The 15,446-nt window shown below is 47.9% G+C and overlaps 1 protein-coding gene across 2 annotated transcripts in view; it reads left to right on the top strand.

Annotated features, from left to right (window-relative positions):
* Window positions 1–1,676: 1,676 nt before the first annotated feature.
* LOC104338677 (acid-sensing ion channel 2) overlaps window positions 1,677–15,446 on the top strand; it is a 513,818-nt gene continuing 500,048 nt past the window's right edge. For both annotated transcript variants that reach the window (XR_012766230.1, XM_009944739.2), the window contains exon 1: window positions 1,677–2,447. Coding sequence is in view for 1 of the 2 variants with exons in the window: in XM_009944739.2 (XP_009943041.1) it covers window positions 1,884–2,447 (564 nt within the window). In the remaining variant the exon portion in view is untranslated. The remainder of the gene's footprint in view (window positions 2,448–15,446) is intronic.

The raw sequence follows: 15,446 nt of genomic DNA, 5'->3' as shown, positions 1-15,446 counted from the left end.
GGGACAAGGGACTCAAGTCCATCAGTGAAGGCGAAGCACCTGAAGAGATGAAGGGGCCAAACGGTGCAAAGTCCAAAGGCTCTTTCAGGGTCTGCTCTCACGATAACAGCACCTCGGGTTATAAATTTTAAAACCAGGCTCATTTTGTCCTGTCTAATCTTTGGGTTTGTCCTTAAGGTAACCTCATGAGTGGCTGAGAGTTGCTAGGCATCACCCTGCAGACTGTGACAGGCTCTGTCTGTGCTTTGACCCTCTGCTCCCACCTCATCCAAGCCAGGAAAGTCACCTCCTGGGTGCTACCATGGCCCCTGGAACCCTCACCGGCTGTAGTGCTGGGTGCTGGGCAGAGGCAGAAACTGCTTTTTAATTCTGGATCTGAACAAAAGCAGGCAAAAGCCTGCTGTGCGCCAAGACAATAGAGGGGGGGCAAACTACTCCAGACTCTGCTCAGACCCCAGCACTTTTCACTCTGGGCTGAACCCCGCTCCTGGGCTGAATCCCACCTCCTGCGGCATGCACTAAGGATGCTCTCCTGTATGGAGGCATCGTTACAGGATTTTGCAGTATCTCTTGGGTAGGAAACCTTTCCCAGTTTGCCTTCTGCCCCCCCTCCTCCTTCCAAACCTCCCGGCTGAACACACGTCTGGGAGCATCTTCCCCAAGCACATCCTTCACAGCTGCCTTTCAGCAGCAAACAAAACATCTGGAGATCCCGCTGGCCAAAAGTCTTCCGAGTCCTCTGGGGGCTGAGCCCGGGGGCTACAGGAGCTGCTTGGCACAACCCCCCCGGGCCCCCCGAGGCACCGCTGCGTACAGACTCACCCCCCCGGGCAGAAGCTGGGGTTCTCGGATCGCAGCCCCTTCTCCCTGCCCTCCCCTGGGCTCTGGCCCTGCCGCGTGGCTCCGGATCGATGCGTGACTCACGGCTGTCGAGTCCTGAAGTGAAGGGAAGAGAGAGAGAAGAGCTGAGAGATGCTGCAGCCCCTCTCCTCCCGCTGCCTCTCCCCACCGAGTCCTCCCTCTCTGATTTTTCGCTCTGAGATGCTGCGCGACAGAGGAGAGGCTTCATGCCATTGCCTTCTGCCCTGCTCAGTCTGCGTGTACGTGTGTGCATGGAGCTGAGCAGCAATTTTTTCCCCCTTTCCTTTTTTTTTTCAGCCTTTCCCTTTCCCTCCCCCTTTTCATCTCGTACTTCTCCCGCTCAACTAGCTGCCCACCTTTCCCTGAGAGAAGCCTTTGGAAGTAACACCGGCAGCACAGAGCGGGTTTTTGGGGTGCTATTTCTTGGAACCCTGCCCAAAATGGAGGGGTGGGGAGGAAGAAAGATGCCTGAATCCAGCAGCTCGCATCCCCGGAGCCCAGGGAACATCATCCGATCGGTCTGAAAGCCTCACTGCTCTGCAAGACATCAGCTCCGGGAAGCGGCTTCCTCGGGCTTTACGCACTAGTTAACAGGCTGCGAGCTGCCTCGACTTGCTTTAAGCTCGCTCTCTCGCTTAATCCCATCTCCTCTCGGCGTGTGTGTGTGTGCATGTGTGTGTGTGTAGGGGGAGGACTTTATTTCCATTGGCTTAGCACTCACTGCCCACCCACATCTCTTCCACATCACCTTGGTGTCTCCCTAAATAAAACCAGCCCTTCTTATCGCGCCGAGGAAATCAAGAGCGAGAGTTTGAATGGATTTTTATATCAACATTTACCCCTACGAAGCTACTGCTGAGCTTGTGGGATAAACTTACAGCAGCTGGCCTGAGACTCTCCTTCTCTCTCCCACCCCTAGAAGGATTTAATTACTTTTGAGAGGGGAGGGGAGAGATCTGGATCCCAGTTCCAGCTACAGACTGACCCAAAAAGCACTGCCAGGATTTAACTAACTAACCCTGATGGATCTGAAGGACAGCACCAGCGAGGGCAGCATGGGCAGCCTGCAGCCTTCCAGCATCCAGATTTTTGCCAACACCTCCACGCTCCACGGGATCCGTCACGTCTTCGTCTACGGGCCAGTGACCATCCGTCGCCTGCTCTGGACCTTGGCCTTTGTGGGCTCGTTGGGTCTCCTCCTGGTTGAGAGTTCAGATCGGGTGTCTTTCTACTTCTCCTACCAGCACGTGACCAAAGTGGACGAGGTCGTGGCAAACAGCCTAGTCTTCCCTGCTGTCACCATCTGTAACCTCAACGAGTTTCGCTTTTCCCGGCTCACCACCAACGACCTGTACCACGCTGGGGAGCTCCTGGCCCTGCTTGATGTCAACCTGCAGATCCCCAACCCTCACCTGGCTGACCCGGCTGTCTTAGCCATCCTCCAAGAAAAGGCCAACTTTAAGCAGTATAAACCAAAAGTTTTCAACATGCAGGAGTTCCTGGCGCGAGTTGGCCATGACCTGAAGGATATGATGCTGTACTGCAAATTCAAAGGGCAAGAGTGCAACCATGAGGACTTCAAAACTGTGAGTATGAGCAGACACTCTGCTTTTCTCTGCTTTGGGTGTTCGGATGGTGGTGGTGTTGCAGGACCAGGACAGCATTGGAGGTCACTGGCCAGCCTGTGTGGGTATGGTACAAGAATGGTGTCTGCTGGGCTCTGCCACGGCAGAGGAGGAGGAGGCAGCCTGTTCAGCTGAAGTTTGTTTGCTGGAGTCCTAACGGGGGGGGTTACGTGGGGCCAGCCCTGCAAGGGGCTTGCAGCAGGTCCAGCCCCCACCCTGCACAAAGCCCGTGGCTCCCAGGCGGCTGCTTGGTGCCAGGCCAGGGCGTCAGATGGGTCCTGCTGAGCATCAGAGGGAGCTTGGGGGTCTCTCGCTATGGCCAGTGAATGTTAGCCAGCTGAAGAAAGTAGGCAGGGCTGGAAAGAGGCCAGCAAGAAAAGCCGGGGATGGTCTGAGTGATGTCCGTTAGCCAGTTGCATTTCCCTGAGTGTTTGTAGCCTTGCTGAAATCTTGGAAGGGGAAATTTTTCTGCTTGCTCCTGGTGGTCATGGCTCCTAAATCCTAGTTTGCTGTGCAGTGTGGGGCAGCAGCTGGGTCCCTTCCTGGTGCTGTGTTGGGGGGGAAGGAGAAAGACGAAGAGGAAAAGCAATCAGACTCTGCTCTGAGCTCAGTCTGCTCTTAGGCTGGCGGGGAGGTGGAGCGAGCCGGGTAGCCTGAGGATCCTGAAGGAAGCAGACGCTGCTCAGTTTACAGCTTCTGGATGACACCCTGATGGCAGTGCAGGCTGGCCTGGACAGTTCAGCTGGCAAGAAGTATCAGCTTAAAATAAAAATAAAAAGCAGGTTGCCTGGAAGAATTCATGTCCCCTGTGTGCTGCTGGGGCAAGGGAGGGTGCTGGGCTGCGCAAGAGGCTGCAGAGGGGTCTGCTCCCCCTGGGCTGGTGGTTTGAGCCCTGTCTCAGCAGAGACGTGGGTGTGTGGGCTGGGGACTGGGCTGAGCTGTGCTTTGCTCTCTGGCCACGCTGGCCAGTCCCTTCGCACCGATTCAGCTGGTTGGAGGGTTCGGCGACAGCGTGTAGCTGGGTGTTTCTCTGGGAGCGATGCTGCTTGTTCTGCTCACTGTCCTGCAGACAGGCAGGTGCCATGGCAGGTTTCATGATGGTCTGGTTTGTCAGCAGGATCTTTGTCTGTTTTCAGAAGAAGGGAATATCTTCCGTCTCTGCTGCTTTTGAGTCTGCCAGCAAATAAGTCCAACTGACTCATGCCACAAAGTCATTGCCGTCACCTGGACTGTGCTCTCTTTAAATGTCTGAGCAGGTACATATAATTTTATGCCTCAGTTACTGCCTGTGCATAACCCTGAATCCCTGCCCGTTTGGACTGGATATCCAGGCAAACCGCTCCTTTCCTTCTGCTCCTTGGGCAGATCTGAGTAGAGGTTGGGCCATACAAGTCGTAGGAAGGTAACGAGAAAGTCACTAGGAGAAGAGCTTGCTGAAGAAAAGCTATGTGTGACTAAGTCTGGAGAATGGGATAGAAAAGGAGAAACAGATGAAAAAGTCCAGGGGACAGAAGAGCTGGGGAGTGAGGACAGATCCCAACAGGATGGACAGACCTCCCCTAACCGTAGCAAGGGTGTGGGGAGAGGGACGTATTCTGTCCATGGGCTTCCCAATAACGCAATAAACATCAGTCAAAAGCAAAAGCCTCAAAGCCAGCAAGCAAACAGCAATTCAAAACATCTGCAGGACTTAAAAAAAAGTGGGTCTTGTCCTCAGATAGGACAGGAGCTTTTGGCAGCCCCCCTGGGACACGGTGGCGTGTCATCTCCCCGGCCATTTAGTTTTTTGAGGCAGCTGCTTCTGAAACAAAGATTTTTCTTGTCCATGGGGGATACAGTATTTTCCAGAAAGACTAAACATTCCCTGTCTGTCGAATAAATCGTTGCTCTGCTAAAACAGGTTAGGGCCAGCTAGAAACAGATGGGATACTACAGACTGACAGTGCTTGTTCTTGTCACAGAGATTCAGAGACAGGGCAGTGAAATACTTCAGACCATTCTGCAAAGCAGCTCCTAGAGGATCCAGAAGCCAACATCTTCCCAGCGTTGCCCGCTGTGCCTTTCTAACAGAGGCAGGTGTTTCAGCCTCACTGACTCCAGGTAATCCCTCAGGTTATGGAAATCCAGGGAGCAGTACTCAAAAGGGACGCAACAACCCTGTTTTCCTTCCAGACTTCGCCTCTCAGAGATAAAAGGCAGCAAAAAGTGTCTGTTTGAAAGCTGAGTAGGTCTTTCCACAGGAAGCATGCTGTAAAGGTCTTTGAACTGCCTCCGGGCTGAATCAGAGCCTCTTGTCCTGGATGAATTTCGCATTTAATCACCAATGACCTGTTGCAACTGCACACAGGCTCTGTGACAGCCCATCCATTCTGCTGCATTACCAGCTGGAAAAAAGAGGAGAAGCATCATCACTGAAGCCTGATTTCTCCCCTGTCGGGAACAAACTGTAAATCCCAGAGCAGTTTTGTAACACGTCATCATGGCGAAGAACTCCAGCTCTGTTTGTAGACTCCCCAAAGCCATGCATCTGGGAGCAGAAGAGGCAGGAGTTTTGCAGCAGAAAGCTGCCTCAAAGCAATTAACTCTTCAGTAAGATACTGCTAAAGAAGTTAGTGCAGTCTCGCTGGCTGGTCAGCTGTCCCTTTTGATGCTTGAGGGGGGTGTAGTGTGCAGCACGTCCCCTGAATAAAGCACACCCTGCTTTTGCCACATGGGAAAGCAGAAGCTGGAATGGCAGTGTCCTGGCACTCTGTAAAATGTAACTTTACTCTCCTTCCTCCTCCACTTCCCTGTTTCCATTCTCTGTCACTGCCTTATTAACAGGATTTGAGCAGCGCATTCTTTATACTCTCTGTTCCTTCTCCCCAGGATAATGTCTAATGTCTCTCAGACAACAGTTCCCCATATTATGGTCTGCTCAGAGGAGTGAGTCCCCTAAGCTTTTCTGCAGAGATACATCCGAAGGGAACAGCAAGGTCTTAGCGAATATGTACTGATTCCTGAGCTGGCATTGCAATGCACTGAGCAGCAGATAAGATAATGCAGACCTCTGCTGTAGGCAAAGCAATGAAGAATAGCAAATTGGCAGAACATGCTTTAGCAAACCCATTCCCTTGGAGTATTTTGGAGGAGGGAAGCCTGATGACAGCCGCAGCCAAGGAAATCCCCTCCTTTTTTTGTGCATTGCTCCTCCCAGGAGGTCGCGGTTGAAAATGACCTCGCAGATGGCATTTTTCTGGAGGAGCTCTGCTCATGCTGCTCGATATGACATTAAGGTCTTCCCATCCTACTGCTGCTGAGCGTGGTAAAGTTGTGGCTTGTCAGCCCTAGACACACTGCTGTGATTTTCTGGGTATCTCCGTGGGCGTGCTGGAACAAAGCCTCTTTCCTGGCCTGCTGGTGTAGCTTGTGGCCTTCGCTGTTCCAGCACGGGATGAACTGAGCAATGGCAGGGGAGGCTTACAGGAGATTTTTGTGTGTGGCACAGCAAAGGCATGGGGCAACAGGGAAGAAAAGTGTATAAAAACCCTTTCAATCCATGGGGCAAAGGTAGCATAGCCGATGGGATGACCTGGGTGTAGATACCAAGAACATGAGCAGCAGGGGGAACGGGCTACCTTAGTCCCACCTTGCTGAGGAAATCAGCTCCAGCGGCCAAGCCCTGCTAGAGATATTCAGACGGTGGTGGTGGGTGTGCATGCTGGTGGATAAGCATGTTTTTCAGTTGGGTCATTTGCTAAGTGGAATGTGTAGTGTGTGCTTCCTCGCACATCCAATTCATTTCAGAGGTAACACAATAACTTAGCTTGTGCCTGCTATGCCTTCATTGGCAGATGTCTATTTATTTTCAGTGGCCATGACAATTGAAGGTTATAACTCATTTATTTTCAATACACATTCTTACTAACAGACAGTGTCCGCATTCTGGAGTGTATCTCATGTGAGTATTTCTATTTTGAGACACAGGTTCTTGTCAGTCTATCCATCTTTCTCCATGCATGTTTTTTCTCCCACTCTTTCTAGTGAGCCCATGAGGCCAGCATTTAGTAAATAGCTTTTGCTTTATTGACTGATGAGTCCATTCTCATCTCCTATTATACAACTTCCACTTTCCTCAATAAAAGAAAAATCAGGATGGTGGCTGCCTGATTCATTACTTCTCTCTATTTAACAATTTTTCTGCAAAATCGTGACTTTTTCCAAAGTTTGCTCCAAAATCTGAGCTGCCATAATGAGTTCTGCAATTCTCCAATACCTTGTACACAAGTAGCTATTTCTTGCAGTAGGAGGCCAAATCTTTGTGCAGCCTTCCCAGTCTGCAACATCTTGAGTTTGCACGTCCCATTGAGTCTCAGTGCATGGGCACAGGAGGGAGTGCAGAGTTACCATGTTACTGGTGGTGGTGTCTCGGCTGGATGTCTAAAACGAGGTGGATTGTTCCAGAGTCGTGTATCTGACCAACATGCAAACCATGCCCTTGAGAAATGCAGACCCTCACTCTACTCAATATTTGCCTGGACTAAGTTTCTCTGTTCCTTAAGTATTTAACTGTAAAATGAGTGTGCTAGTGCTTCCCTGTGGAGTTGATGGGGTTTGTACTTCCTTTATTTATTCCAAAGTCATAGAATAATGCTTTAGAACTCACCAGAAATTTTCATGGGAGGATGCCAGTTGGGATGAGCATCTGTTCATCAGAAAATTTTCCTGGGTCTCAAATGGTTACTGGAGTTAAAATCTAAGAAAGAAAAGGCTGTAGAACTTCAGTGAGGTCCTTTCATGGCAAACCCAATTTTAAGTCCTTTAATACTGAAAGTATTCACTTGGGGTGAAACAAATCCCACAGGACAGAAAATTCAGAAGTGTGGCTGTAGGTCATTTACTTGGGATGTGAGTGAACTGTGTTTGAGACATCGGTCTGACTCCAGACCTGAGCAGCATGGTGATAAATTCTTCCTGAATTTTCTTTTAAAAGGTCTGTGTTCTGTTCTGGTTTGAGCTGTTTCTTGACCAGGCACAACCCCGACCCTCACTAGGGATTTGAGATGGGAAACAATCTAAAAGTCTCCTATATCTCAGAAATGAGCACAGCCCAAGTATCAGAGACAGATGGAGATCAGAGGGGTTTGAGTGCAAAGAGAGATGAGGCACAGGGAGGGCCCTGGAGGAGCAGAGGCAAAGCACTTCTGTGCGTAAGAGCCAGCTGTGTGCTCAGCCTTCCCTTGCCCATGGCCTCAGCTTACGCCGTGCACCTGGCTGCTTCGTTTAAGGGAGAGCAATAACCACTCCTGTCTGCTAAGTGATTCCCATTCATCACAATTATTCATCAGGAGGCCAAGTGAGAGCTCCTCCATCCCCTGATCTGTACCACACCTGCTGGGGGATTTGCACTCAAAACAGCATCTGGAGCCGAGGCAAAATGGTAACACTGCCCTTGAGATGAAGAAGAAACGCTGAGCAAGAAGGATGTCATTAGAGCTGCAAGGACAGAGGAGATGTTTGAGGGCTGCAAGGCTTTATCAAAATTTTCCTGGGAATTGTACGAGGCTTTCCTTTGCATTGGAAATACCTCTGAGTCTGGCTTCTTGCACCTCAGCTCTCCTACCTACAAAATGGGGTGAGATAGTCTTAATCCCAGAGAGTCACTGGGAACTAGAGTGCTGGAAAGCTGTGGGGAGGCAAGGTTGTAAAACCAGAGAACAAGGATTATAAATGTCTTTCAGCCACCATGTCCTGGTGTTTCCTTAGCCCGTGGCTCTCTGTGACTAACACATTTCATCTCACAGGGTCTCCCTGACAACTGGTCTTGGACAGAGATCCCCTGAGTACAGCCTGCGGTTTGCAGTAGATGAAGCTTGAAACCATGGGAAGCATTCAAATGTACTTGTGCTTTTTGCACGTGAACCAGACTGAAATCTTGTCATGTCTAAAACTGTAAGTGGAGGCCAGGAAAGACCAGAAACATATTAAAAAAACATGATAGTTTCCATCTGGAGAGGTAAATTGGAGCAACATAACTTGTCCTGACCTTCTTCCATACACCTCATGCAAGTGCCCCTTGGAGGCTTCCTGACAAATAATAAATATCCTCCCAGCTGTTCACTCTTGCAGAATCTTTGTGCTTATCTGACCAAGTGCAGTGATGCCATGTGAAAAAGCATGGTGTGACAGCTGTAAACCACTCTCTGGGTTTACTCTAAACACTCCTTGCAAGGTCCTGACCAGTACAGTTCAGTGTCTGTCATCCCCATGGAAGGGAACGGGCAAAAACTGAAATGAGTGGTCATGAAGTGAAACAGTTCTCACTTCATTAAGGGAGAAAATAGGTCTGATTTCAGTGCTTGTCTGGGTGGTCTTTTGAGGTCCCTTCCAACCTGAATGGATTCTGTAATAAAAAGCAGGTGCATACCTGCCTGGTCTTATTCCCTTTTGCTCTTTTTTGGGAGTCTCATTTTTCATGCTCAATTCACTCAGTCTTCAATGACAGCACAAAAAATGAAAGCCAATTTTGGAAGATGGTTACCTTCCCCTCTGTGAGCCTGGGGTACAAGTTAGAGTTCATGTCACTGACCTAAGGAAAAAAATTGGCCTAGAATGCACAGCTGTTGACAACTCAGTCTGCTGCATTCACAGCTCTGATTCCATAATGAACCCATCACGGTTTCTTTGAGCAAGCCCCTGGCCTTTTCCGTCTCCTGGAACCATCGCTGTTTGCTTTAGAAGGAGACAGCAGAGATTCCCTGAAAAAAACCTCAAATCCATCATTGAGCTTGTCTTGACTGAGAAAATGTGCCTTGCAGCTCCTGAGGAGCACAGCCGGCTGCACAGCAGCAGGGACAGCGAGGTCATCTGAGGCATCTCCATCTCCTCTGGCAGAGCCCGGCGTCTGCGAGTCCCTCCTACGCCTTCACAAAAGCATTTGTTAAAGGAATTTATACCTGGAGTGTCAGCCAGACTCAGCTCGGCCGGCGCAGCAGAATTACGCATTAATTGGCTGTCAGGGGGGATGCATGGTCAGGGTGTAGGCATTAAAAGGCAATATATTGCTCAGCTACCGTGATAAGGTGGGCCCGAGCAGCGTGCCAGGTGGATGTGTCGCTGCCACAGCTATACCCACTGCTTATAGTACTCGAAAGGTATAGAAAGTATTTTGTCTACTGGGCTGATGTGACCTTCACACAGGCTTCCATAGGAAGAGCTCTTTGGAAAAACAGATCTGTGAAAAACTTTCTTGCCTACAAGATGAGCACAACTCTGAGATAGCTGGGGGTGGGGGAGAAGGCAGGTCTTCCAGAGGGGAAAAAACATGAACGGTGGCTACTTCTGCAGGCTGCAAAAGTCAGCAGCTATTTTGTCACCTGAATCTGCTGAGAGGTTAAGAAAAAAAAGCCTTAAGTGTATTCTCATTACTGAGGGATGAGTGTAACCTGAACGGTCTTCTAAAAGATTTCCAGACCTGCGAATAGCTGTGCGGAAACCTCTTAGGGATCACAAGCTCAGCGAGCTAAGATGGAAAATGAGCTAGATGAGGTGGACATGTCTGACTCCCATCTGCCACAGATTAATGTATGAGACCAGCACCAGGAAAATAAAATCGCCCCTTGGAGGTAAAAGAGGCTGTGAGTCATTTAAACAGATTGACACCAGTATGCTCAGGGCCCATCAAGAAACAATTTCCATCCAGCCATGAATATTTACAACTGAAGCACATTCCATTATTTGAAGAAAAGCTGAATTGTTTTCATCGTTTGTTGTTGTTGTTGCTGTTGAAGAAAGCATTTAGCCTGTGTGTTAAGTCAGGGAGCGTGAAGTGAAGAAGTGGATGGTAATGGAAAATGCACATATATTTGCTTGGAGTGAGACAGATAAAAGGAGGTTTCACCTGCACTTGGTTAGATTTCCAGATAGAAGCCCATTGCAGTGGGACCTGAGCCATCAGGGCTTGTACACGTGCAGTAGAAGTTGCTTAGTTGTCTGCTCCTGTCAGATGAGCCAGTTCTGCACTGTGATTTCCTCAGAGACTGGAATTTGCAAAGAAAATAAGAAAAGAAGAAGACTAAGCCAAATTTAATCTACTCATCAGGTGCTTCTTGAGATCAGTTGAGCTTGCACGAGAAGGTGATTCCAGCCTCTGCCCAACTGCTGTGAGCTTCACACCAAGCCTTCAGGCTTCCCTTTCAGCCAGTCCAAACGTTTTTCAGATCTCACTCCCAGTGTGATTTTGTTGGGAAATGGAGTTTGTCCTGAGGGAAACCAATAGTTCTGAGTCTGTCTTCCATATCTGAAAAAAAAATCCAACAAACAGGTTGAGGGCCAAAAATATTAGTGGGATGAAGTTTCAGCTGCTGTATAAATCTGAATCTTCATGATGCTGTTTCAATGACGTTGAAGACTGATATATGAAGACTGATGCATAAATGACTGTAATATAAAGATGGGCATGAAATGAAAAGGTTTAAAAATGTGTTTGCCTTTTTAAAGGTTTTGGCATTACTGGGGGAAGAAAGTAAAAAAAAAAAAACATTTAGACATTTTCTTCTTTGATGTTTCATCCCTGTTCCTTCCACGTTTTCCAAAATCCCATGCTCATGCAGTGAAGGACAGTCAGGCAAGGACTTCAGTTTAGGGGCTGAATCCCATAACAGTGATTCAAACTGTTTGTTCACCTGAACGTTTGAGGGAAATTAATCTTAGACCAGGAGAAGAGAATAAATAAACCCAAGCAAATGCTCTCTAGCGACTTAACTGCATGTACTGTGAGCAGGATAATTTAAGGGCTCAAATCTCTGCCACCATGATGGGTGACTTACTTCCCCCAGTTCAAGTAGAAAATGATGAGCTGAAGCCCTGGTACAGCGCGAGAAGAATATAATTGTCATGTGGGATAGCTCAGTGGCAGGCAAGAAAACATCATTGCAGTATGTCATAGGTGGGACAATAAAGGGCTAAATTAATTGCAGAGGAGAGATAATGACCAGTGGGAGGAATTAATGCAGGCTTAACCCTTAATTAGCTAAACTTTCAACACCACACTCCACTGCTCCCTGGCACTAAAATGGATTGTATATATAGAGATATCAATTAGAGCCTCTGTATTTCTTCCACCACCACCTGCTGTGCTTTGGAAGAGCAGCATGTGTGATCCATCTTTGCCTACCATGCACGAAACGGCAGCGTCAGTAGTGCTGTTAACTCATCAGCAGTTTTCCAGCCAGGGAGAAACCTCTGAGAGCTGAACGAGGATATCAGAGAGGCTTCAGCTGGACCTCGAATGGGTGATCAGAGGAACTCTAAGCCGTCCGGAAAGTGATGCTTTCTTTGAAGTGAGTCTTGGGTTAGAACTAAATATTTGCCACCAGATTTGTTGTTTTTACACTGAAAATATGAACCAGAAATGTTACTGAGAATTCTGCTAGGAACTGCAGTTTCTGTTCATCATACTGCTGTCTTTCTCTGGACACAGTGGTTAGATTATATCTCCCAGAACATAACATGTTGTCTCCTCTTTTGCTAGGGAAGTGATGGCTGGTTACAGCAGTCATGCAGCCCTAATGTATTAATTTTTTTCTTTGAAGCATTTCATGTTTGGGGGTTCTTCCTTTTTTTTGTAATGAAAAGTATTTTCCCAAAAGGTTTTGTGAACACTGTTGCTGTGGCAGCTTCTCAAACTATTCCTATCTAAACCAATCTTTATGAAATAAGCAGCATGACGAGACAGGGTATGGATATCATGCCCTCATTAAGAGAAGGAGTTGTTGTGCCAGATGTTAAGCTTCACACTTGTTGATTGAACTGCATTTTTCGTACTCCACCCTGACAATGAATCCCACAGCCACCATCCCTTCTGCAGAAGCTCCAGGAATACTCTAAGTGGCCATTAACTAATGCTAAATTATGATGGAGCATCTCCTGAAATACATGTGACATCCACATGAATAACAAATGGATTTGTTTCTGTCAAGGCAATGACAGCAGATTGCAGGTGAATTAGCATGAGTGCCGTTTGCTGCTCTACACCAACCGCAGCAAGATCCTTATAGGGTGCCTGTCATTACAGGGACACGAACAAGAGCAGAGGGATGCCGTGAGTGCGAAGATGCCATGGTATAGATGGCTGTTAAGGATGAGTTGTGGGAAAAAGCAAGTCCCAGGCTGACAAACCAATCCTATTTCTATTGAACCCCAGTGGGGTTTGCCTCCTAAAGACTTCACTGAGAGTTAGATCATGCTGTCAGCCCCCACAATTGCATCCATCCCTGGAAAAATCATTCTCTTCTCATTATCACTTGGTAATACAAAAAGACCCTTAGAGGACAGTCCTGTGATGATGACTCTGTACATCTGCATCTCTCCAGGGAAAAACAGATCAAGAGGGAAAAGATTTTTTCTATGGTGTTCATGCATGATACTAGAAAAATGTGCACGAGTCTCCTATCGTGCATATAGGACTCTGAAGTTTCTGAAAACTGTTTCTCTGCTGGGTACGTCAGTGTTCAGAAACATCTCTGTTACATCTCTGCTTCTGTTGGCACGCTGTGTCAGGTGGAGCTGTGGCTCCCAGCTCCTCGTTCTCAATCTGTGTTGTGTATCCTGAGGTGCTGTGCAGAGTGTGAAGTGGAAGCGTAAATGAACGGGAAAAAGGAACAGGGGAGAGCAACAGAGGAAGAGGGAAGGTGAGACAGAAATGGGAGTAAACTGTGTTTATGGCATGAGGAAGCAGAGCCCTGAGGTTGGCTCAAAGACAAACAAATTCTGATCAGAAGCAAGCACGGATTTTTGAAACACAGATTGATGATCCTGGAATTGGTCTGAACATTTCCATTGAAAGCTTTCCATCAGAAAATGCTTGCTTTCCTAAAGTTGCACTGACTGGGATGAGATTTCCCATAAGAAAAATGAAAGCTTTTTGTCTTAAAGCATTTCTATTTTTCGTTAAATTAATTAAAAATAAATCTCAGATCAAAATAAAATCTTGAAACCCCAGGATGTCTCACTAAATGGATGTTCTGTTTTTCAGCTAATTCTGAAATAAGTAATGGAAAAAGTCACCCAGAGCTGTGGAACTTTCCACCATGTGTAGTCTCTACATCTTGCACTTGTAGACCAGGTGCACCCCAGGGTCTTTTTTACATGGGTTTTGAGGAAAAACCTGGTATCATCTGATGTCACTAAGGGTGAACCCTGAGTTATATACTCATATCTGGCTTTCCCTGGATAGGGAGATTTCACACACTGCTTTCATATGAGTCCTCTCTTTCAAAGGGTGGGTTTCAAGGCAAGATGCTTTCTGATAGTCTATCCTCTGAGCTTTCTGGAGGTGGTTGAGTTTGAGCCTTATTTCCTCATAATAGAAAGTTTCAACGATTTTGCCTCCATTTGAAAGAGCAGGAGATGTCTCAAAAACATTTGGTTTCTACAAGTTTCCTGAAAACTGGCAGCTGGGAGAGACCCAAACTGAAGTCCACCGAGGACAAGCAGGGTCACCGATGGTGCTGTACATTTCATCTGACAGCGATCAGCTGTCCAACAAACATATGTGCCCCACTTTCTCCAAAAGCAGCCTGGCAATAACAAGACAGGTTGCACTTTTCTGACAGTACAGACAGCACGATGAAGAAAAAATCAGTATGCATAGGGCTGTGTTACCCATGGGACCTGGAGAAATAACCCAGAGGTAGATCTGTGTGCGTGTGATGGTAGGTACATGGATATGGTTGTTAGCTGCCCCTGGCTTATTCTGCTTTTGCCTGGTGGGAGTCCTAAGGAACCTGGGACACAGCCGGGAGAGGTTAGAAGACAGAATATCGTCATCCTTAGGAAAACAAGCTCCAAAGTTCCAATAATTTTTCTGTTTCAAGAATAATTTGTTTTATAGTGGATTTGTTTTTTCACAAATTATGTAAAACATTTATTTCCCCCCTTGCATTTGCTGAAGGGGTTGTCTTCTGCTGAATGTGGGAAACTGAACATGCACACGCCTGTGTCTACCTATGTACGCATGAATAGACCTGCTGGGCTGTCACTGCAGTTCCTGCTGGGCACATAGGTGCTGCACCCTGATTTTTTTACCCACCGTGTTGTCCAGACATCAGAGATGCTCTTGCTGGTTTATTATTGAGGCATGGCTGTGTATACAACATGGGCTACACAGACAGAGGAAATTCTGGGGGGATCAGACCCTCATGGATCTAGGTGGTTTATGCAGTAAATGCCCACACGCCATCTCTCAGAAAGAAAATGGGAATGTGGAAGAAGGACTGGGAGTGTGGAGATATCCTTTTATTTTTAAGCTAAGGCCCAGACAAATGGTGTAAATCTGATTCTTCCCTCCCGAGCTTTGGGAAGGGCTGGAAAAGTACATGTTTAAACCATTTTAACACCTTCTTTTGCTAGGCTCTGCCATTCTGATTAGCCCCCAACCATCCCAGTGGCCCGTGGCTCTCCAGAAGAGGTGGGAGAAGGCAAAGAGCTCCTGTACGGAGCCCTCCAGCCTTGCTCCTCTGTGCTCTCTACTCCACCCCACAAACAGGAGGCTGTGAGCAGAAATTCCGCCATTTCACTTCAACACTCAGGTTATCTGTTTGGTCCCACTACATCCATGGTGGTTAGCATTTGGACTCCAACCTGAAGTGAACCAGTAGCTAATTTCCTTGGGCTGAAACCAGGGGCACCAACATCTTGCCCCACCACACACACAGGGACAGCTGGTATGGATGGGAGCTGCCCTGCATGCCCTCTCCCAGGGACCAGCCCACTCTCCATGATATTCACCACCAAAGACAATGTACACGTGGCCACACTGAGGAGGACTAGGAGAGGACCCCAAAACCCATGCAGGGGTGATGCTGCTTTGTCTCACCAGAATCCATTCCCAGCTTAACTCCGTGGGCAACAGCTTTTCCCCTCCAGCCACCTAGCTCTGAGTCTGCCCAATTCCTGGCAGCAGGCGCGGGCCCATGGTGC

This window comes from Opisthocomus hoazin, chromosome 26 (genome assembly GCF_030867145.1).
Source record: "Opisthocomus hoazin isolate bOpiHoa1 chromosome 26, bOpiHoa1.hap1, whole genome shotgun sequence".
Lineage (NCBI taxonomy): Eukaryota > Metazoa > Chordata > Aves > Opisthocomiformes > Opisthocomidae > Opisthocomus > Opisthocomus hoazin.
This window is presented reverse-complemented; position numbering and strand designations above follow the sequence as displayed.